Source organism: Desmodus rotundus, chromosome 4 (assembly GCF_022682495.2).
Source record: "Desmodus rotundus isolate HL8 chromosome 4, HLdesRot8A.1, whole genome shotgun sequence".
Classification (NCBI taxonomy): domain Eukaryota; kingdom Metazoa; phylum Chordata; class Mammalia; order Chiroptera; family Phyllostomidae; genus Desmodus; species Desmodus rotundus.
In genome coordinates, this window is record NC_071390.1 from 158,663,580 (window position 1) to 158,686,784 (window position 23,205).

At 47.4% G+C, this 23,205-nt stretch overlaps 1 protein-coding gene across 4 annotated transcripts in view; it reads right to left on the reverse strand.

Annotated features, from left to right (window-relative positions):
- Positions 1-2,057: 2,057 nt before the first annotated feature.
- TBC1D1 (TBC1 domain family member 1) overlaps positions 2,058-23,205 on the reverse strand; it is a 208,768-nt gene continuing 187,620 nt past the window's right edge. For all 4 annotated transcript variants that reach the window (XM_053922307.2, XM_053922308.2, XM_053922309.2 and 1 more), the window contains 5 exons: positions 22,066-22,310; positions 19,477-19,636; positions 13,120-13,289; positions 6,354-6,527; positions 2,058-2,519 (listed from right to left, as the gene is read on the reverse strand). In XM_053922307.2, coding sequence (XP_053778282.1) covers positions 2,319-2,519; positions 6,354-6,527; positions 13,120-13,289; positions 19,477-19,636; positions 22,066-22,310 — 950 coding nt within the window. In that variant the 3' untranslated portion in view covers positions 2,058-2,318. The remainder of the gene's footprint in view (positions 2,520-6,353; positions 6,528-13,119; positions 13,290-19,476; positions 19,637-22,065; positions 22,311-23,205) is intronic.

Sequence of the window (23,205 nt, forward strand, 5' to 3'; positions counted from 1 at the left end):
CATAATGTCCTAAGTCTAAGAAGGCACAAATGGCATTAAAAGAAAGACAACTTTGAAGTGCACACACAAGTGTGCCTGGTTTAAAAATTTGCCTTTGCACTTCCTCACGCATTGATGTGAGGTGGCTCATGTACAATACTTTGCTTTCTGTGGCCAAGTCACAGGCGAGCCTCTGTCCAACCTGTTTGCACAGGCTCGTGTCAACAGTCCTCTCTGCCCAGCGCCGGCTCACGACCGCACAGGCTGGCACACACCACTGACGGAGGGGGCTGGTCGCACCACACCAGCGTCGGGTGGTAGAGCCCGACAAGCTCTTCGCTAGCAATGCTGAAAACGTAAGACGCCAGTCCTTTGGGCGATTTCTCCGATGGTTAGGTCATCCTCACACTTGGACCCACAGGCGTCCATGAGGCATTCCTTCACTCCTGGGCTGAAAGCAAAAACCCAAAGTTTAAAAAAACTTAAAAAACAAATACCATAAAGTGTGCACATAAACTGTTTTATTGCTTTCTTTGTTTCTTATTTAATGTGGAATCAGTGTTCTTGAGTAATGGTCAGATGTCCAGATTTCAACATTATTAAACATTCAAATAGTAAAATACGTGGGAAAAAGCCCTCAAATGTTAACTCCTCTAAGTTATACCTGATGGAACAACTTGGGACAAAGGTGACCAGGCTTGTCATCTTCGTTTAGGAAGAGAACTGCTATCCTCTGACCCGGGACACGGGAAAGAGTCCCAAGTGATTGGGGCCTAGGGGCAGCACGTTTGTCTTCCTTTGAAATGTCTGAGGGTTCATAACGTCTCCAGATAGGAGAATCCTTCCTTTCAACCTCGGGCTTAGTTAAAAGAGTCAAAAGAAGCTCCTGTGGAATAGCAGAAGGGGTTAGAGCAGCGATTTTCAACCAGTGTGCCACAAGGATTGTTAAAACATGCAATACCTGACTAATTAGTCAGGGACACTGACCTCTTTTCCCTTAGGCTGTCAAATAAAAAAATAGCAACAGCCAACACAACAATAACCATCCGGTGTGAATGAATCCAAACTATACCTATTTTTTTTTTGGTCAGGTCAGGAAAAAAAATGCATGTATTTTTGGTGTGCCACAGAATTTTATAATGTTTATGTGTGCCATGACATGAAAATGGTTGAAAATCGCTGGGTTAGGATGATAAAAACCAGAAAAGATTCTGCTGTCAAGGACGTGGCATGTGCCCACGGAGGTCCTGACCCATCCCTTGTAAGAACGCCACTGATTCTGAGAGAGCCTGGGAGAGGCCGCACCTGGGGACCAGATGGAACAAGGGCAACCTGTTGAAGGCACAGGTCCCCATCATCCTGAGGGGGGGGAAGAGCCACTGTACTGGGAGTCACGTTCCACACACACAGTCCTACCTTCGAAAACTGCTCTCAGCTGCCATACACTTGGCTGCAGTCTTAGGATGGTCTCTTTTTGAAATCCCCCAAGTCTCTGGCATCCCTAAAACTCCTGATGTGGCCTGTTACCTCTGCAAGGAATCAGATTCCCAAGGGCAGGGAGGTTCAAAGGGACACACAGCTGCAGCATGTCACACAACAGGCAAAAATAAGTACACAGCTGTAACGTGAATACGAACCACCACAGAGAAAAAAAATACCTGACTCCACGACTGCAGGTCGCATGCTAGCAACACCCCCCAGAGTCTTAAAAATGGTGGTTTTCCCATCCAACTATCCCTAATGACTTTGATTAATGCTTAAGGACTAAGCAAAATAATGTATGGAAATGCTATTTTTTTAAAAAAACTTCATTAAATACCAAGGATAGTGATCAAATTTAAGGTGTTAAATTTAAATAAATCACTTTGATCTTTCCCAAGGTCATCTTTGCCTTCCCTAACAAAAATCGACAAACACCAACTGCTCAGCCCACGGAAGACGCTGAGGGTGGAGTCACACCGACCCTCCTTGGAAGAGGGATGGACCCACATCTTTGCCGGAGGAATCATCTCGAGCCGGCTTTTGAAATTCCCCAGTGTTATAGATGCTCTTCACAAACACAGTGATGCTAAAAAAGGAAACATAAAGGTGCATTTATTCACAACCACGCCATCTAAATCTACTGATTACAGTGATCAGGGCCAACGGGAACCTAAACAACAACACGGGGACATTCAGCCCCCGAAACGCAAGTCTTAGTTCAGAAGTCTGCATGCTGGCAAGCCAGTTTCCTCCCTGAGAAGCAGCTTCACGCTTCATTCCCTCCCTCCAGCATCTGCTGTCTCTCTCACTTAAGGCCTGGACAATGTCAGGATGGAGCCCTGCCCTGCGAGGTGCTGTCAGTCACCCGCCGGCTCAGGCTGTGTGAGGTCAGGCGGTGGCCGGCTCCGCTCTGCAGCCCGCCTCCGCAGCTCCTCTACCGTCTGCAGCAGGGCTGCCCTCTCCAGCTCTAAGGCAAGGGCAGCCTGTTTCAGCTTGCTCTCATTGGTCAGAAGCTTCTCGACGGTGGCTTCAAGGCTTTGGATCCTGCCATTTGCCACCTGGAGAATGAAAGAAAACATGAGAACATAAGTGCCCAGTGATAACACAAGGGGATCCATAGTACATCCCCCTGAGCAGCCTTTGGGGAACTGTGGAGCCATACTTTGGCAGAGAGGAGTCTACTGTTTACTCTGTTTCTCTGGCTACAAAGGAAGACTACATTTCCCAGGCTCCCCTGCCAGTAGCTGGGGCCGTCAGAGATCTTCCCCTGCTGTGGCTGTTTTGAAAGCTGCTTGTTGAGATGGTGGCTTCGCAGTGCAGAGGGAGCCTGATCTCCAAGTCACCCACTACAGGGATGACAGCTCTGATATGGCCAAAGGATGCTTCATGGGGAAGAAGTGGAGCTTCGGAGACCAAAAGACTTCTGTGCTGAGCCACTGAGACTTGGAGCTTTGTTACTGCAGCACAGCCTGCACATATTTAACAAGTGCAAAGTGATTTCAAACTGACAGTCAAAACGGACTTCATGTAAAGGCCCCAGCAGTAATAGCTCTCTAATCTGAGATTCTTTCTATTTTCCTTACAGTAACAAGACATCACTATATCGAGGAACTCCATGTGTGGAGTGCCTAGAAGAGCTGAGTGTTCGGCTGAGAGCCTCGCGTACATGGTCTCTCAGACTGGTCGCCACCACCAGGGAGCCAAGCAGTGTCCTCCCTCCACCTGGCCTACATCCTCAGTAGCTAGCACAAAATTAACGTCAGGCAGGTAGAACTTCCAGGTGCTTCTCTCTTGAGTGCACTCGGGCAGGCTTCCCAGGTAACAAGTGAGTCAGCTCCAGTGAAGCTGATCGCTTTCCTGAGAAAAGTGCAGACGCCCTGCGGTCCCGAGGCCTCCCTGGCCTGGGCCTCGGCTCACAGGTGCATTCCTCAGTGCTTGGGTCACTGGGTCACCAAGGTTCTGCTCTGTCTCTGCAATCCAGCCCAACCCTCAACACGCCATTTATTTCATGTGGGAAACATGGCACATTTTTTCCCCTCATTTTCAAAACAGGAGAAAGTTTTTTGAACAAGATAACACCAGCACCAGACAGACAATGCATGACTCAAAGTCTAGCCCTGGCTGTGCCCCTGCCACTCTCTAAATAGAAGGGCAAAGGACTGACATCCGAAGTTTGTCAGCCTAGCAGGCAGCAGGTGGTCATGCTTGTGTGACTCTCCACGCAGGACTCGCTAATCCTCACAGTCCTACCCATGGTCAAGGCCTGGGCCAGGCCCCACCTCATGCCAGGAACGATCACTCATTCCAAAGGCCCATGGATTCTGAGGGGCACCACATAGCTTAGCAGTGAGCTTTCTGCATGCTGTTCTGCACAGACGCCAGGGCCCCTCGCTGAGGCTGGAGCTCCTGCACAGAGGAAAAGCACGTCTCCACCTGCACATGGGTCTGGCCCACGGCACCATGCCTCTGGGTGCTCAGTGAGGTGCAGCTGATTGTTACAGAAACTGTATGTCCATTATTATTCGGCACCACCTGGCATGTGTATGCAATTATCCTACGTATGCTACCAGACAAAACAGGTTAACAGTTTGCTCTCCAGCGGCTAGATAACACTTTCAAGTGTTTAACAAGAAAATAAATGAGATTTGGGGGGAATAAATGGCCAGTACAAAGCTAGACACCAAATCAATTTTGATACTTGGGAAAAAAATTAAAAAGGATTTACATTGGAAAATTAAGCATGGTGTTGAACACCTGTCCTTGGACTCTGAAAATTGCTAGAAACAACCAGAGCAGCTGAGAGTCTCCCAGAACTCAGAGCCCGGCTGGAAGACAGTAACCCATGTGACTCACAGAGGGCACTGGGAGGACTGTGCACATGCACCCACAATTCACACACACAATCCGCACCCCAACTCTCTGAGAGCAGCAGTATCTTACGGATCTCGGTGGCCCCTGACGGCCAGCCTGGCAAGGACTCAGTAAATCTTGGGGGGTGGGCATAAGCTGCGGTCCGGCATGGCACCTCCGAAAATACGGAGCCACGTGGTCAAGAGAAAGAACACTCCAAGGAGAACATTTCTTACTACTATCGCCGCCTGATGCCTTTCTTGAGGAATACAGATTTCAGAGTAGCTTTTCACAACTCCCTCTCTCCACAAAAAGGGACAGTATCACAGAAGCAACACGAAATTACCCTCCACCATCAGCACACACACGCACACCCCAACATTCATTAGCCCCATAAGGTGAACCTTCGATGTGAGTACTGCCTATCTCACCAAGCCAAGGGCTTCAAATGCAAGTCTCGGCTTTGTCAGAAAAGCCTTCATCCTGTGATACAGGGTCTGGCACAAATAATGCCCCACTCCCCATTTTTTTACTACAAACTCTCTTATTGTAAAATCATCAGGTGTAGTTCTGTAACAACAACATCACATTCAAGCATACTGTATGACATTTTAGGTGAAATGTTCAAATTTCTGTCCATCTCGTGCAAGACATCCCTGTACCCTACCGCCCGCACTCAAGCAGGCCTTATTTCTGCTGGACCCTGGGTATCAGGGACCCACTGTTTGTTTGGAAGGCATTTGAAACACCTGCCCTGCAGACCCCTAGAGGCCGGATCAGGCTCTTTCTCCCCTGGAGCCCTCCCCATATGCTGCGGCTCAGAGTCCTGGGGAGACTGCGCGCAGACACACATTCGGTGGGGACATCTCAATCTTGGGAGAGAAAAAGCAGCTAAATTCCCGAATGTGGCAGGTAGTTAGGACTGGCTGGGGAAAGCATTTTTCTTTGTTCCTCTACAGTAAATATCTACTCAGTCTGCGGGGACAAATCCCTGCTGAGAGAAATGCATTTCAGACAAGGCTGATTTATTAGGCTCTCAAATGCTGGCCTTTCTCCTATCGCTGCCAAGCTCTGTCTGCAAAGCGGCAGCTTCCTATGGAGAAAAATAAGAGGCTCAGATCAGGATGGAAAGCTTATTCTAAGGTCAGCCCAAGAACACCATAAAATACATACTTGTGGGGGAGGAATATGTGTTTTTCTCTGTAGAAACTCAAAAAAAAAAATTCTAAACACACCACAAACAATTCTGACAGCATCACTGTCCATTTACGATGTCAGAAAAGTAGACTGCATGGTTCCTTTATTCCATCCGACTGGTAAAGGGGCTGTGTGCTAGGCAGTTAGGAATGTTCTTGTCCTTGTCACACCAGTGAGGGGAGCAGGACAGAGCAGGTCAGTGGTCTGCCCAGGGTGACGGCGTGGGTGGGAGACCAGGGAAGGGCAGGTCTCCCGACTGCACCGTTGGGCCTGCTTCACCTCACCTTTCTGTGTGCGCAACCTGCGTCTGCCTTTCTACAGTGCGTTCGCCCACACGCATCCACGTTAAAATGGAAGCTTCCAGAGTGCAGAATTGTGTCTTTCATTTACCACACCTCGGTGTACGCACCAAGGACTCTGCTACCATGGCCATGTGCTCTGGTTTATCCTGCGAGGGAGTTTGGGGGTCGCTTTCCTCTCTCGGTGGACCTAGCTGCTTTGAACCTCCCCCAGCCCTTACTCAAAGCACGAGTGCTGGCACCCAGCTAAGGGCACCGCGTCGCCCTGAACGCAAGTTCGTCTCTGGGACTGCCTGGGGCTAACCGCACAAACAGCCCCCCCAGCAAGCTCCAGGGCTGCCTGACCCCAGCAAAGGGTAAGCTGTCTGCCGCGGGAGAAAAAGGCCCAGTTCTCCTGGGATACCTTTGATCCCAGCTATAAGCAGGCCCGGGACGGAGAGGTCCTGCGGTCGTGGGAAAGCCCGACCTGCTGGTGCCTTGGGTGGGTTAATGAACTACCACACATACACTCGGGGCTCAGGAAGCTGACTCAGGAACATGCTCTACCTGCAGCTGTTCCAGGAGGTCAAGGTTCTGTTTACGTAAGCTGCTGTTGGCTTTTTCCAATTTGTCCATTCTTTGGTTGTCACTGAGAGGAGAGGAATCGATAAGTTCTTCTTGAAGCACATGGTATTCAACTTCATACGCTTGTAGCTGTTTAGAAATGTCCATCTCAAACACCTGTGAAATGCAGAGAAGTCATCAGGCACTGACAGAAAAATCTCTCTCTCTCACACACACACACACACACACAGATATACACACACATTCACGAGTGACCACATCAATGAGCATCCACTGACCACCTACCCTAGGCCTGGTGCTCTAGTGATGATTAAGGAAAACTCGGCACTGAGAAAGCAGTAATTTGACTTGGGAAGAAAAGATATAAGAAGCACTGAGAAATCAACCTAAGATAACAGTAAGTGTGGGTCTCTGATACTCATTTTCCAAAAGCCAGAACAGTATTTTTAAAAAGCCTCGCAGTAATTTATTTTGAGTCTTATTCCATTGCTCATTTTCTTCTTCTCCGAACTCTGCTGGGTTAGACACATCAACTGAGGGGCAGAGGGGGAGACAAAACAAAGGCTCCTGGCCCTGTTTGCCCAGTCACCGAGTCAAAGCTTAATTATAGTTCAGCTGGGTTTTCAGAGTTACAAGAAGAGCCAAGTAATGGAACTGTTTACTAAAAACCTCCTCTGCACACAGGCCTTGCAGAAATGAGCCAGCACCCAAATGTCACCCACACAGATGAGTGAACACGAAACAATGCCTGAGCAGCCTTCCTTCCCATAATAGTAACAGTGACGACAAAACCACCCGTGTGAAAAACAACCCCAAGTGCACGAGTGAGTGAGCTGTTCACGTCTGGGCTTTGTCTTGGGGAGCTGAGCTTGGTGGACGAGGGGCTGAACAGGGGGTCAGAGGGCAGAGGCTGCTGCCCCAGGCATCTCCTCTCCTTCCTGGTGTTTGTATGGGATCGCCCCATGGGGTACGCCTCTCAGCACCCACCATTGACCCGGGGCAATTTGAGAATTCAGTCACCATATAAAAAAGCCAGCACGATCAGAATAAACATTTAGATAATGAAATTAGGCTTTCCAAGAGCAGAAACCAACTCTTCACTGAATTTCCTTAAGAAAGAAAGGCCAACAGAGTTAAAATCAATGAAAAACTCATTTCCCCTGATGGCACTCATTAGCATTCAAACACCAGCGAGTCCTATCTTCCCCGAAATCAATTTTCAAAAACCATGTTTACTTTCTCACCATTCATACAAATCTTATTTTGCCTTCCTTGAGGTTAATTTCTCAGCTTCCTGGTTTTCAACTTAATTCAATGGCTAACAGTAATTAGGCACAAAAGTTGTTCTGTGCTGAAGAACTAACACACATTGTATTTGGGGCATGTGTGTGAGCAGTTTACTGTAATGACCTGATGCTCTGCTGTCCCTCAGAGTGACCGGGAGGTCAACAGAGATTCGCATCTCTATTTTCGGTCAAGGAAACTGACTGAGGCTTTGACTCAGTCTCAAATCGGGGCTCCATTGGCAACTCCCTGAATGACCTTGAGCAAGTCACTTGACCTCTCCCAGGATCAGTGCGTGGCCTCCAGCAGGGGGTGACATCACCCACCTCCCCGCACTGTTGTGGGAGTTACACGAGACAACCTATGGAAGTTCCCAGCGCGCGCCTAGCAAGTTGAGAAGGCAGGCGCTCTCTCAGTTGAGGGAGCTGATTCCACACACTTACTGTGAAACCCTCACATTTGACCTTGTGCTTCGGCCAAATTACAAGGGATGCCACATCATGGAGCTTCTGAGCAGCTCAAAGAGAGTAAAAACCACCAACATTAAACCTGAGATCGCCCTGGCATTACGTGTGATTAGAAATACGGTGCACAATAAATGTCACACACACAGGTTTTTTTTTCCTTTTCTTTCACTAAGATTCATTTTTAAGGGTGGTCCTAACCTGGAAAACTTGGGAACAAAACCTCTGGCCTTTTACAGATTGATGATCTGCTAAGGTTAATGGCTCTCAACTGTGCCCAAAGCTATAAACTCTTTCGGGGAGGGGGCCCATTAATACCTAGGAACCTTCCCCAGTCATAATCATCTCTGCTTAATCGCACCATTATCTCCTGGCTGCCAAAACACTAGAGCCGTCAGATTTTGCAGTTAAGCCCTGGAATTTATCCCAAACCATGGCAGCATGTGGTTGGTGGCACAAAGAGACCTGGTCCTCAGACAATGCCTTTTCGAGCTGCTCTATATTCTTCACAACCATAATTATAAATGGCTTCACGCTACTCCACCAACTCGACATATCATAACCACACTAATCCATCAGCGAGTGTTGGCCCTCCAGTTACTTGCAAATTTTTGTTGTTACAAATGACAACTCTAAACATCCTTGTACATGTGGCTTTTCCCATATTTTGGATTGTTTTCCAAGGATACATTCCAAGACACGGGATTACTAAGTCAAAGGGTGTGAATATTTTACTGGTTTGTGAGACGTCTTGCCAAGTGGCTTCCCAAGCGGGAACAATCAGTGCACGCGATGCCGTCAGCAGCACGCGGGCGAGCCAGATAGCGCACACCCTCGGCACTGCGCACCGGCACTGAACGCCCCGTTTGGTTAATCTAGCCAGTAAAGCATTATGTGTTATTTACATTTAAGTTATGCACGAAGCTAAATATTTTCTCAGATATTGTTTATTAGCTGGGTCTCCTCTTCAGTGCACTGCCTCGGTTCTTGGCTCACGCACTGTTGGAGACTCAGTGTTTCTCTTTGCAGTCTGTGGACGCCCCGTGTAGTGAAGCCGTGAACCCTGGTGTCTGCACAACCAGCCACATCCTTGTCCCTTTCCCCGCCCCAGACCCTCCCCCCATCTGTTGGTCTCAGTGGCACCCCAAAGGCCAGAGAGTGGAGCGGTCAGCCCAGGTAAGGGGGTGAGGTGTCTGCACTGAGTTGAAAAACAGTAATAAACCCAACTAACAGTTGGTCTGCTTTTTATTACCACCACATGCGAGCAACAATGCCAGTGGTATTGTTTAGTAAAATAAAGTATCCCTCCCACCCTACCACACCCTCTGGGTCAGGCACCCAGTGGCCTTTTACAAAAGCACTCATTTTCAACAGTGTCAACCGCTCAAGCAGCAAGGGCTCCTCCCGAAGGCAGAAGGGGCAGCCTGGCCACTGATTTTGAGGAGTGCCTTCTGAACAAAGGGACCTTGTTAAGATTCTGGTTTCCACCCTACAAGCTCAACTTTGTCTAGTGTGTTTACACTGAAGTTACCCATAGCAGAGCTTTTCGAATGGTCCCCAGTGTGTGAATCCCCTGGGGATCTTGTTAAAATGCAGATTTTGACTCAGCAGGTCTTAGGTGGGGCCCCAGATTCTGCATTTCTAACAAGTTCCTACATGATACACTGACAGCCTGGGGCCACACTTTGAATGGAGCCCAAAGGATGCTGAGAATAGGCCATCTGCCCTGCCTCCCAAAGCCCCCCCGCAACACTGTTCTCCTTCCTTACACTGACTTTGGGCTGCATAGGCAGACAACACTCACTAGGACAAGAATACACACCTGGTGTTCTTTTAGTTTCTATGTATTCCCAGGGTTTCCCTTCTTCTAGCGTCAGGGATTTTTATGGCTTATATTCAACTGACAGTTAAGTCACACGGAGAAACTCCACAGAGCCTTCAGAGACCCTTGTCCTCCTGTCCTGAGCTCTTAGCTCTGGACCTGCCCCTTTGTGGCTGCTCCGAGGAGCCTGTCTGCACTGAGCCAGTGCTCCAGAGCCCTGTCCTTAGCTACTGTCCCACCCATCCCAGATGCAGGCTGTGTCCCAGCTGCTCAAGCTGAGACCTGTCCACAGAGAGGACATTTAATGAAACAGAGAGCCAAGGCTATCACCGAGGACACCCCGGACTCCGCCCATCCATGCACAGGACAGTTGTTTGCAATGAAGGCGTTGCTTCTGTCACATCTACCCTGCGGCCCTCCGAGATTCGTGCCTTGGGTTCTCTCAGACTGCAGAGGAAGCATGTGGCACCTCAGGCCTCATTTCAGAGTAGGACGTGAGATTAGAGCTCCCTCTGGAGGGCAGAGGGCAGTAAGCCTGACAGAGATGGCAAGTTCCAGACGGAAACCATGGGAGAAGAGAGGAAAGAGCCATCTGGCATTCTAACAGTTTCCCATCAAGCCATTTCGCAGAATAAAAACCTAGGCCCCAAAGTGTAGATTTTTGTGTTCCCTACACAACAACTCCTAAGTCCTCAACCACCACACACACACACAAGCCAAACACAGCAGGCATCCAGAATTTCTATCTTCCCATGCCTTTGCACATGCCGTCATCAGGGGCCAGCGCACTACAGCCCATGGACCCACTCTGTCCCACTGCACGCTTTTGTAAATAAAGTTTTATTGCAACGCAGCCACTTCATTCCTATACATATTGTCTATGGCTGCTTTTGCACTGCACAGGCAGAGCTGAGAGGTTGCAGCGGGGACCTCACGGCCCCAAAGCCTACACAGCCTTACTCTCCGGCCCTCACAGAAAACGTGTGTGGGCTCCTGTCTTGGCTCACTCACTTAGCCCAGCTGACCTGCGCACCTTCAACCCCAGGCATGAACCCTCCCTCGCTCCTCCAGACCAGCTCCCTGAGCCTCGCACCAGCAGCACCAGCACCGCCGTAGCTCTTACCACACTTGTGGTGACTGGACTGCATGCTTATTTTCTGCACAGGGTGGGCTCTGGTGTCGGAGAGACACGTTACATCCTTGGCTCTGCCACGTAACGCAGGGTGTGGGCATGTTACTCTCTCCACACCCAGCTTTACAGAGGGGATTATAACACATGCTCCAGAGTCGTCTAGGACTCAGTGGTCTAACAGATGCCAAGTTCAAAACAGCTGCCAGAAACAAATCAGGTACACCCGAAGCTGTTCTCTCCCCATGCCGTATCCACGTCCATTCTTCCAACGATTAAAGGGCACCCGATTCCCTCAGTAAGTACCTTTGCCGAAAAGGGGAGGAAGATGGGAATTTTTTTTTTTCTAGAGCGCAGTATCCAGGAGGTAAACTGAACGTCAGCTGAGGCTGCCTGCCCTGGAGTCAGGAGAAATGTCGAGGCACCCCCGGACATGGCCTCTGGTTTAGGTGACCGAGGCTCTGTTTGCCTAGCAGCCACAAAACACAAGTAGTTGCAAGGGAAGCTCCGCAAAGGAGTAAAAGCACCCAAGTGCCAGAAATTAAAGTATCAAAAGGGCAGAGAATTTGGTACTAACATCCAGGTTAACTAGAGAAAAACTCCGTAATGAAACGACACCCGGAGGCACTTGGGGATGCCGAGTAGAAGCCAGGGCCCTTTAAGGCCATGGCACCCAAGTCTGAGACCCTCCCTTCCCATTTTGCAGCAGGGTGACTGTGGGCCAGTTCATCATCCACTTTGAGCTCTAGACTCCTCGTGGGTTAAAACCGCCTCCCCTCTCAGGAGTGAGGTCGTGATCGAATGAGACCATGTGTATTTATAGACTCACACAGAACCTGGCAAAAGTAGGGCCTCAGCAAGCCAGAGTTATTCACATACAAAGATACGTGCCAGGGCCATAAAACACAGCCTGAGGCAGAGCCTATCAGTGAACTGAAGATGAGCGTGCAGAGTGGAGCGCCGCTCTCTCAGACAGTGCACAGAAACGCGCAGGAGCCACAGTGCGACTGGCACCACGCCCGCCCCTCTCCGGGACATCCTGCTCCTTCCTTCTCTGTGCTCAACTCCTGGGGGGGGGGTGCAAAGGAAACGACAAGCTCTGCGCCTGGGCGCATGGCGTCAGAACCACCGGACTCCTCCTAGACTCACAGAAATGCTCAGAATAGAGGGTTTTTTTAAAAGCTTTATTTCGATATTTGTTTCTGCCGAATTGCTGTGTGTTTGCATCCTATTTGCAGCAGGTGAGGTAAGTTCTAGGCTCTGAGTGGCCTGGCCGCGGCCTGCAGTGCCCCACTGTGGCGCTGTCTTCAGAGCATTTGTAGCCACCCAGCCTCTGGATGCCTGCCAGGCGACCCACCCTCTGCTACACAGCTCAGGAGGACTGAACTGCAGAAGAATCATTATTTAAAGACTCTGTTTAAGGAAGAATCTCCTCCCACCCCTAATCTTGACCATTTTACAACTGGTCTAGTTGTCATTCCTGGCTCAATTCACTCCTCACCCCTAACAGTTCAGAGAGTAATGGTCCCGCTGTACCGGGAAACCAGAGGTGCTGCAACCACAGAGTTGGAAGTGACTTCTATTAAAACACACACACTGTGGAATAAACATATAAAATATACATGCTCTATTATAACTTTGCTAGGAAGGAGTTATTTTTAGGAAATAATACTCTCAGCAGAAAAATCAAAAACCTTATTCTACAAAAGCCTGCATTAAATAAATGTATGTATTTTAGAAGAAAAAATGACTAGGGGTGAAACCTCTTAATTGTAAGAGATTACTGATCACCTGTGCTGGTTATCACACCTAAACACTGCCGAGGTGTTTCCGTGACACAATCATACTCACAACACACACACACACACGTATTTAGCCACTGAACACGTATTTTCGATGTGACTCCTACACACCAGGCATCATGCCAGATGCTGCCCAGAACATAAAGCGGTAGGAAATAGGTCCTGCTCAAAAATAATAATAATAATAATAAGCTTGTACATACCCAGGATCGCTTAAGCCTTTTGAAAGGTTAGGACTGGATCATACCTGATTGATGGTCTTTTCCATCTGCACCAAGCCCAGGTTGGGCAGTGTGTTTTTTATAAAGTCAACTATGGTTTCTAGGTTTTCATGCTGCAGAATCAAGGGCTTATGGCTTCCCAACAGACTTAGAGCCACTTTAAATATGACCTCTGTTCCCTGAAGAAAGATCATATCTGGGAAAACACAGAAATGCAGAAAGTTAAACGAGACCAGTTTGTGATGAAAGCCCATTCCATTTCCCTTCCCACACCGCTGAGGGCAGGGCAGAGGGACACCTGGTCCCAAACAGCAAGCGCTACTTCCTTTGTAAGAACCTGGACAATATTCAAGACAATATTGCAAAAAATAAAAGAAATACAGGCAAATATACTACTAAGGTTTTGTCACAGGTCTAGATAATTTTTTTATTTGCTCCAAAAATGTATTAAATTTGAATATGTTTTGAAAGTTAAATTGAAAAAAAAACTTTTTATCATTCTATTTTTGCAGGAATGCTGCTCTAGATTTTGAAGGAGTTACTAAAACATATGTTTTTATGATTAAAACACAGGTTTTTAGATATACAGCATCAGACATATAGCATTTAGATATAAACATTTAAATATACAGCATAAGATAAAGTAAAAAAAAAAGCCTGCTTTCTCTATTTTGAAATAAGAGGTTGAATTAAAAGATCTCTAAAGACTGCAAAATGTCTGTTGAATTCCAAAAGTACATTATTAAATACAAGTATACTGAATTTCAGCTGAATAATGGAATAAAAATCATCTTCCTCAAAGGACTTCCAAGACCATTGCCAGAGTAATTTTCTAGTTCTTGCCATATTGTTCCCCCTATGTTAGCAATCCCTACACTGATTGTACACAGTGAGGGGGAGGGCAACTGCTGAGGCAGTGGGGGAGCAGCCAGCCCAGCCCTGGCTCCCTGTACCTCAACAGAGTTGAAGCCACTGGCGAAAGAGAGTCCAATTGTCCCGGGGCTAAAGCAGAGCCCTAGTAACTAATTGTTGGGTGACTAAATTCAGGCAAGTTACCTAAGAACTGGAATAATATATATGTATGTATATATATGTATGCACATATATATATATATATATATATGTATGCACATATATATATATATATATATATGTATGCAAAGATGTAATTTTAAAGATGAGAGCATAAATCTAATTTGAGGCAACTGTCAATGTTTTTCTCTTTTTTGGCTGCAGGATAATGGAAGAGACAAAGAAGGTGGACATTTCATCAAGCCAAGGAAGATAAAAGAAAGTGAGGGGAGGAATCCCCAGCACTGTGCCTCTGTGCGTGTGGGCAGCACACAGGCTAGAGCTCGGTGCCCACTGGCCAGGTTTGCCCTGCAGATGCGTGAGACCTTCACGAAGGCCTTAACCACGTGAGCACCCTTGGTGCCGGGTTGAGTACAGCCCTAAGCGACCCTGCTGCTGAGATCGGCTTGCGTCTCTCCGAGCTCAGGGCCACAGTTTCCACAAACTTCACAACTAACTGCTGGTGGCTCAGGGCGGCCCAGGGAACCAGAAAGTTTTGACGGCCACCTCCCTCTTTGGTTTGGCAGTAGAGGCTGGAGAGATCCAATAGAGAACTGATCTCTGAATGTTGAGTGGTGCTACAGAAGAACCGTCCTGTGAAATGTCTGCTTATAAAATACACAGTCTTCCCATGTAATTCACCACTACACAAAGTAAAAAAAGATCTAAAATGCCACTATAACCGAGATGTATTTTTAAACAGAAAAGACATTTCCAAAAAATAAAGTACATTTGAAGAGTCTGTGGTTTAGACACTAAGCCTTCCAACATTTATAGCTGAAGAAAAACTGATGGCATTTATCAGAATAAATACCTAAGGCATCTTAGGCAGGGGTCCCGGGGAATGGACTGCACTTCCAGACCAATGACTTGCTGCTATAGCTCAGCTTCTTCAGTCTCTGAGCGGCAGGCACCTTAAAACTAGACAGAGCGCCACCTGTGGTGGTGATGCTCAATACCCAATTCATAGATTATAGAATTGTACTCCTGGAACAATATAGTTTTATTAACCAATGTCACCCCAATAAATTAAACTTAAAAATTAGATACAGTGCCACACCTAAGTGAGTTAAATAATTATTGGGGAACTTTTTGAGCATAGTTAAATATGTTATCCATATCAGCAGTCTCTTAAGGTTAAGAATGAGTCGTCCAAGTTTTTATAACAAACCTTGGTTTCCATAACAAATATAATTAATATAGCGCTTCCTATGATTCTAAACGCAGACTTTTCTGGAATGTAAGAAAAAACAAAAGAAAGTTTGGAAAGGTTTTTTTTCTTTTTTCTTAAGCTTTCTTCATTGGTATGTTAAAAAAACAAAATAAATGTAACTCTGGATGTGTTTATTTCATTGGGTCTAACAGTCTGTATTTAATGTAGCACAAAAGGAATATTCTTTCCTAATGCTATTCTCAACACCTTAAGTGCACTCTTATCTGCTGAGATGTTTCTCTAGTTTCAGTTAACAAGCATTCAGTGGGCATCTAATGCTTGCCAGGTATTGTACTGGGTCCTGGGGAGTCAGTCACGAACAAAGAACAGACTGCAGAAGCACTATGCCCGGGTAGTTTGGAGACCAAAAGGGAAGACAAAAGTCCAAGGAAAGGTGGGGGCCAAAGTCAGTCTTGAAGAACCAACAGAAACTGGCCAGGTAAGAAATCAGGGAATAATCAATGCTCTGAGCAAAAGAAAAGAGGGTGTGAATACAGAGAGGCGTTAATACCACCACACCAGATAAGGAAGCCTGGGGAGAGTGGGGTGAGACAAGAGCTCCAGCTGCAGGCAGAAGGGGGCCTGGTCCACAAGGCTTGGGGCCAGGCCCTGCCACTCTAACTTTACCCAGAGTGCAGAAGGGTCATGAAAGGCCTCTGTTCATTTTTTCTGAGTGAGCCGGAGCACTGGCAAGATGATATTAACAAGATTGAGGTTATGGGTCTGATCCTTAAAGGGGTTAGTTAGCTTTAGAGAGAGAAAGCCACCTTCTAAAGTGCCAGTGCTGAGACCACGCTGACCCCCACAGCATGCTCACAAGCACACACTGCCAGCTGCCTGGCCCACCAGCACTCTGGGCAGCCACTGCTGGTGCCCATCCTTCTGAACACAAGCCGGCTGGTTACCTGCCCTCGTGAGCCTGGAAGAGCTCAGCCCTAGGAGCTGCTGTCAGACCCAGGAGGCCTCAAGGAAGGAGTTCATTCGGGTGTGAGAGGAAGGCCTATGCCTGCAGTGTTGAAGGAAAGCCCCTCAAAGTTTTAAACCCACTGCCCCAACCCAATTATTGTCATTTTTGCCCATTTCCCCCCAAATTACATATTTACATTCTGGATTTTTTTTAAAAAAGAAAACAATAATCTCCTTGGAAAAGTGACATAATTTCCCAGAGTTGCAAGTCACCGTGCAAGAACCTGCTGGACTGCCCAGCAGGGCCTCACCGCCCTGCTCACAACACTGACTGGCTTCCTTTTCCTCCCCTTCCTCAAGCCACCTAGAAACACGTGAAGGGTTTTAACAGGCAGGAAGTAAAGGGAACCTTAAATTCAGCTGACTCCACCACTTTGCATATTATTTGCTGAGAACAATGCAAATCACTTTCTTTTGAAGACACTTGGCCAGCCCTATTATTGTGCTAATGGGTATGGGAACTCTATTTGAAACACACAAGGGCAATCTTCCTGGGGTGGGGGGGGTACAGGGAGGGGACCCAAAAATGCCCAGCACAGGTCAGTACAGTAAGCGAACTTGTACTGCAGCCCTTTTCCAGCCACCTTTGTCTTTGTCAAGGGCACTTGGTCTCCTTAACTTCCTCTGGGAGGCTGCAGCTCTCCAGCTGCGACACCCCCACATTCCTACCAGGAGCAGGGAGGAGGAAGGTGAAAGACGGTGAGAGCCTGAACAGATTTGGCGAAAACTTGCTTTATCACCACTGTATCTTGTTACCCGGAGAGCCCTTTTTCCTGGCTGTGCCAAAATCTTGTTTACCCGGTGTATTTCAGTCCTGGGCTTCTCTGAATCCTGCCCTATGTTACAGGTGGCTTCTGTGCTTTTTGCCTAACCCTTGGTTTTTATATTCTATCTCCTCTCTCACCTACTTGGAAGCACCTCCTACAGAAAGCTTCAGGAGTCTCCTCTCCCATTAGGAGCAAGCCTGGTCCTTTTTCCTCAAGGGCAGATATGATTAGAAAGTGAACAGAGCCAGCATCTTCCAGGGAGCCCTCTACACCCAAACTAGAAATATACAGGGGAGGCTATTTCACATGATGTGACACCCGGACAGAAGGGCTGACATTCAGGAAAGTGTGATTATCACGTGCCTTAGTGATGAAGGTTAAGGCACACGCCCCATTGGCAGCTGTCCCTCCAAGCAGCATATACTTAATTAGAGGTAACCTATTAATTAATACACGAGCTACACTGACTGCAAGCTGAGAATCCTTTACTTACATATAAAATAGCGAATAGTCAGCAAAGGTCCATTTGCTTTTAGGGTGTATCTAGGCCTAAAGACTTAATAAGGAAAGGGGCTTTCAGACCCAAAAAGACTACAGTGCCTGAATGGCAGGCTTTGGGATTTACAGCCAAGCTGTCCATCATCACGGAGCTAAATAAACAGTGTCACCAATGCTAACTACACAAATGGTTTTTCTAAAAAAATACTTTTCTTATGGAAACTACTCATAAAACAGTTTGTTTTTAAGGATGCATAGACGGGATGGACTGTGCACAAAAACAGCAGTTTTTTGCAAAATGATATCACAATCCAGCGCTGCCTTGAGTTCCTACTTCCTGCCTACAGTTCAAGGAGCCCTGAGCCCTTGCCAGCAGGACTGAATGAGACCGGGAATGATAAAGACACTAGCATTCCTATGTATAGTTTCCATATATAATTTTCATGTAAATGTATAGGGAACTCCAGCACCCAGCGTGGACTACAGAATACAGTGGAAAAATATCCGCTTTTACTGGTTTCCGCTTTTATTTATGAAGTCAGTAGAATGAGTTTCATAGAGTTCTGAGCATTCATTTCCAAAGCAGGTTGTTTGTTTGATTGTTGTCAGTGCCTCTTGCCCACTCACGCAGGCTAAGGAAAGATTTTTTTCCTGAGATTTGAGGACCTAGAGCCCCAGAACTATCCGCAGCTGCAGCTGTGGTGCCTCCCGCCAGGTGCAGCGACGGCTCCTCGGTGACCCTTCTGTCCAGTCCCCTGCACTCTGTAATTTGATGCGTGAGCCGTTTCAAACCATCCACAACCCTCCCTCCTAGCCCTGCAATCTGCACTCCTCTCCATCACGCTGTGGGAAAGACCCGTAACGGAGAAGGAGGGGAGAAACGGTGAGTAAGTGGACTAATGATTTGCTTTGAATTTCTGGAGTAAGGAAAGGAAAATACACTGAAATTTTGGGCAAGAACGACTGAAGCCTCCAGCTAGAGATCTTAGAGTTTCTGTGACCCTTTTGTTTGCAAGCTAAGCAGACAATTTTGAGGCTTTTAGTTATCTGTTTTTTAAACTATAGTATAAATCCTTCAAGAAATCTCGCTACTTAACCAGGAAGAGAGTATCCATTTTCTTCTTTCCAACATCCCCTTTTTAGGGACAGAAAATAAAAATCCACTTGGGGAACTAGTTATACAAGAGGGGGGCTGGTGAAGATTTTAAGAAAATAGATTCTGCTAGTAAATGCACATGGGAACTTCTTTAACAGTTCTTCTGGACAGAAGTGGATAATAATAAAAATCTGGTACTTTGGGGGCAGGGAGGTGGGCACGAGAGGACAACTTGATGTAATGTTCAAAAGCAAATTTTACGGTCTCCACAACTTGGGTATTCGAGCTGTCTACCCAAAGCTGCCTGGCGTAGTATTCTCTCAGTACCTGTGAGCACCCCTTTCAAGACGCTCCCTACTTCTGACAATGAATATAAAAAAGGGGGATAGGGTTATAGGTCTTCAAAGCTATCAAGTGACCGAATATAAAATACATTTAAAATCACTTGAAATTGGGATGAACAGCGTCACAGGCCAGGGAGGCTGAGGAAGACGACTCACGAGAAACACCCCCTGGAATGTATGCGGGGCTCCCGGGCCAAGTGTCTGTAAGTGTCTGCTGTAGGGAGGGCCCGGCGGTGAGGGACTCGAGTCTAATCCCACAAGGTGAAGGCACGTAGGAAGTCCAGTGGCTGTAAAACCCAACCTAACTAAACGTAGAGTGTCAAACAGCACCCTGTCCTAAGGAGGACACAGGTAGGGAAGTATGAAGACTCACTATGGTTCTCATCGCACACGAGAACGCGGGTTCTGACAGATTTACACACACTTACCGAAGACTCTGGCCACAAAGCCCAGCGGGAACTGGGAGGCAAACACGGTGAGAAACCAGGGGGCGGCGTAGAGGCTGGGGCCGATCTCGTGCTCCTCCAGGTGATTGTAGAGGTCCCTGTGGTAATCGTGAAGAAGCCTCGAGAGCTGGTACATCTGGATCTGCGGGGACGCACACACAGGTGTCAGCATTCGAAGTCTGATAGAAGCGAAGAACTATTAGAACGTGAAACTTTCTGTTTGGCTCATGATGTCTTTCGATCTCTGCTTCTCATTTATCCAACAAGAGCCTCCTGGGTGCCTACTGGATGCGAGGCCTGGCTGGCTGCAGGCCCAGAACAGTAATGTTGGGTCTTTGGCCACTTCCTTTCTTCTTACTGTCCCCTTGTGTCCTTGGCTGAGAGAATCTAAACTTCCGTCTTGTGGAAACACTTCATAAATTCTCTTACAAATACACATTCCTAGCAAAACTCAAACCCAGGGGGATTAGCAATACAATGCCAGCCTCCCTGCTAGGAGTGAAGGGAACACTCGAGATGACTCTGTAGACGGATTTTCTTGTATCTGCTCAGTTAGTGAACTCCCCCTGGGTCCCCTTGCCATTTCTCATGAGGCAGGACAAGTGGGATTTCTGTGGGTTTACAACATGTAATAGACGGATCCCAGGTCCTGGGCAAAGTAAAAAAAGAAGTGTTTATCTCAAGATGGAAAAAACAACTTTTCCAACTAAAGTTGAAATTCACCATAAAGGGTTCCCTTTCCTGGCAGGAGTCCCCAGGACGAGTCCCAGGGCTCAGCCCAGTGCCAGGAGTCCCATGGCCTGAGCCCAAGGTAATGCTCACCTAGGGGCTGGTCCCTCCAGAGACGCTGCAAGTTGGATGTGCATGGTCCAAACTGGGAAAAACCGGTTCCAGGGCCAGACAACACTGTCCTCTGAAGTACCAGCTGTGGCTTTTGTTTTCTTTTGTATTTAAAAGACTCTAATCACCAAGGTCACAAGCCCCCCAAAAGTTGTGTGCTTACAATATTAAATTATATACTCGTAAAACTAAAAAATTCTGCTCTCTTACATGGCAGGTACAACTATATTAAAGCCGGGAAAGAAGGCGGGAAGAACCTGACAGTTGGTATGGAAAGTGTTATGTGGGTCAGAATCTTTCAGTGAGTGGAACAGCTTCCTTTTGTGAGGTTCATCCCCAGGGGGCTCCTATTCACGGGTGGAGGTGAACTGTCCGGTTCACCTGTTTGACTGTTCAGTGTGGTGCTCTGAAAGAGCCCTCAGTGTATCCTTTCCAATGATACTTTACTGGGGCTCTGAAATCACAGTACCTCACTGGCGAATGAACACATACGAATGTGCCCAACATTTAGGAATGTTACTTAAGCGGGATCCAGAGTTATCCCAGTTCTGAAGGTGGCAGAGTCGGCACTTAAAACACACCGCTCTGTTTGCTTTTCTTTGGATATGACCTCCCTCCTGTCACTCATTCATTTGACAAATACTGTCCTGGCTGGTGTGGCTCTGTGGATTGAGTGCCGCCTGCGAAACAAAGGGTCGCTGGTTCAATCCCCAGTCAGGGCACATGCCTGGGTTGGGGGTCATGTCCCCAGTAGGGGGTGCTTGAGAGGCAACCACACATTGATGTTTCTCTCCCTCTCTTCTCCTTCCCTTCCCCTCTATAAAAATAAATAAAATCTTAAAACAAATTTAAAAAACAAAAACGAAAACAAATATTGACTGGGTGTCCACATAACCCCAGGTGCTGCTGTTCTAGGAACTGCAGACGCAGCCCCAAACAGGTACGATCCCTCCCCTTTCATAACATATGCTAAGGAGAGAGTCAGAAAATAAACACATAAGCAAATAAGGTAATTTCAGGCAGTGAGAGTGTGATGCAAAAGAAATAAGGCCATCGTGATCTAGTGGGCCTGGGGTGGAAGTGGGGGGACGTACATCTCCTAGGATGTCATATTTGAGCTGGCCCCTGGGTCCCTGGCACAGGAAGTAGCAAACACAGTGGGAGGCAGGAATTAGGTCATCTGAAGATGCTTTGATGAGGAATAAAAGGGAGGGCCCTAGACTCAGCCAGGCCTGGATTTAAATCCTGACTCAGCCACTTGCTAGCTACGTGACCTGGTCAAATTTGGTAACCTTTCTGAGCCCTAGTTTTCCTACCTATAAACTGAGCTGATTAACAGTGTGTTCCTGAGGGTTAGTGAGGGGATGAGCGTCTATGAAACACTTGCTGTCGTGCCTAGTAGAGAGTAAGTCCTCAGCAAAGATCACTGTTGCAATGATAAATGCTGGTGGACAAGCTCCTTAGTACAGCACTGGGAATACAGCCAATCACACTGTGGCAGCTACACATGGTACCGGGGAGGTGCTGGAAATACCGGGGCAAACACCCTGTAATGTACGTAACTGTCTAACCACTATGCTGTACACCGGAAACTACTACAAAATAATACTGAGTGTAAACCGTAATTTAAAAATAAAAGTTAAAAAAGAAGAAAAAGATCCCTGCTACACCCGGAAAGGAATCACAAACGTTTTGGCATGTGTCTCCATCAAAGACATAAGGAGCGTCTACCTGTAAAATAATCATGTCTGGCCGATACTGTTTCCGCAGTCCCCTGTCAAACATCAGAAACTTGAGCATGTGAAACGCCTCTTCCTCTCCCATGTGAAGCAGCAAAATGCCTGCTACAAAGCTGAGGCCTTGGCAATACCCCACCTCCTGGTCTAGAAGCGAGTAGGCCTTCAAAATGTTGTAAAGCGACAGCTGCCCCGCTCCTAGCTGGGCAGAGAAGTACGGGTGCGTTGGAAAGGTCCGCCCTGGGAAAACAAAACACAGTCGTAAGTTTAGAAAGGAACACCTGTCGAACCAGAAATCTGATGGGCTTCAGGTTAAAGCAACAGCTCTCTAGAAGCTGGATATTGTAAGTCAGCTGTGCAAATAAGGTCATCTGGTTGTTCTTGGAATAATGTTTGCGATTAACACTTCAGCAAGTGCTCGTGCTGTTGTGTGGTGAAAGAAATCAGAACTACCTGAGTCCTCCAGATCTGAATCTAAAGCAAAAAGAGAGCGGTCGGTCCTCTATACAGAGGCGCGGGCAGCTGGTTCTGTAGCAGCACCTGTCCCCGCAGCCTCTGAAGGCAGCCAAAGGCCTGGCCTGGCGACACGATCTTGGATCAGCTTTCCCCTACTGCCCGTGTTGTGCCTGCCAATGCTTCTGACCACACGCATTATTTCTGTACTTTTAAACCACAGGCTCCACAGTCCTTTGAAATGGACCAAGGAGCAGGTGTTTTCTTTTACACAAAACAGGTACCTTCCTTCCAGAAAGAGGTTAAAAAATAAGCTGTCAACATCCTGATTATTTACACAAAAAGCTGGTTTTCAGAGGAGGTTTAAAAACTTCTTTTGTCTGGGAGGCTTTTGTGGCCGATACCTATCCAATCCCGCCTCGCCCTCTCCTTCTGGAATGTGGCTGATGGGGAAGTGTGTTTCCAGGGAGCAGAGAAGTGCCTGAAAAAGAGGAAAAGTGCTCGGCCAGGCCCAAGCGTGGACCCAGGTGAGAACCCTGGCCTTGTCTGACCGGTAGAGGCAGAAGGCGCATGGAGGCTGCAAGTTAATTGTTTGGCTTAATTATGCAGCCCAGCAAAAAGGAAGACAGCATACTCCAGTTCTTCAGCCTCGTGAGAAGGCATTTCTCAATCCAGAGCAGTT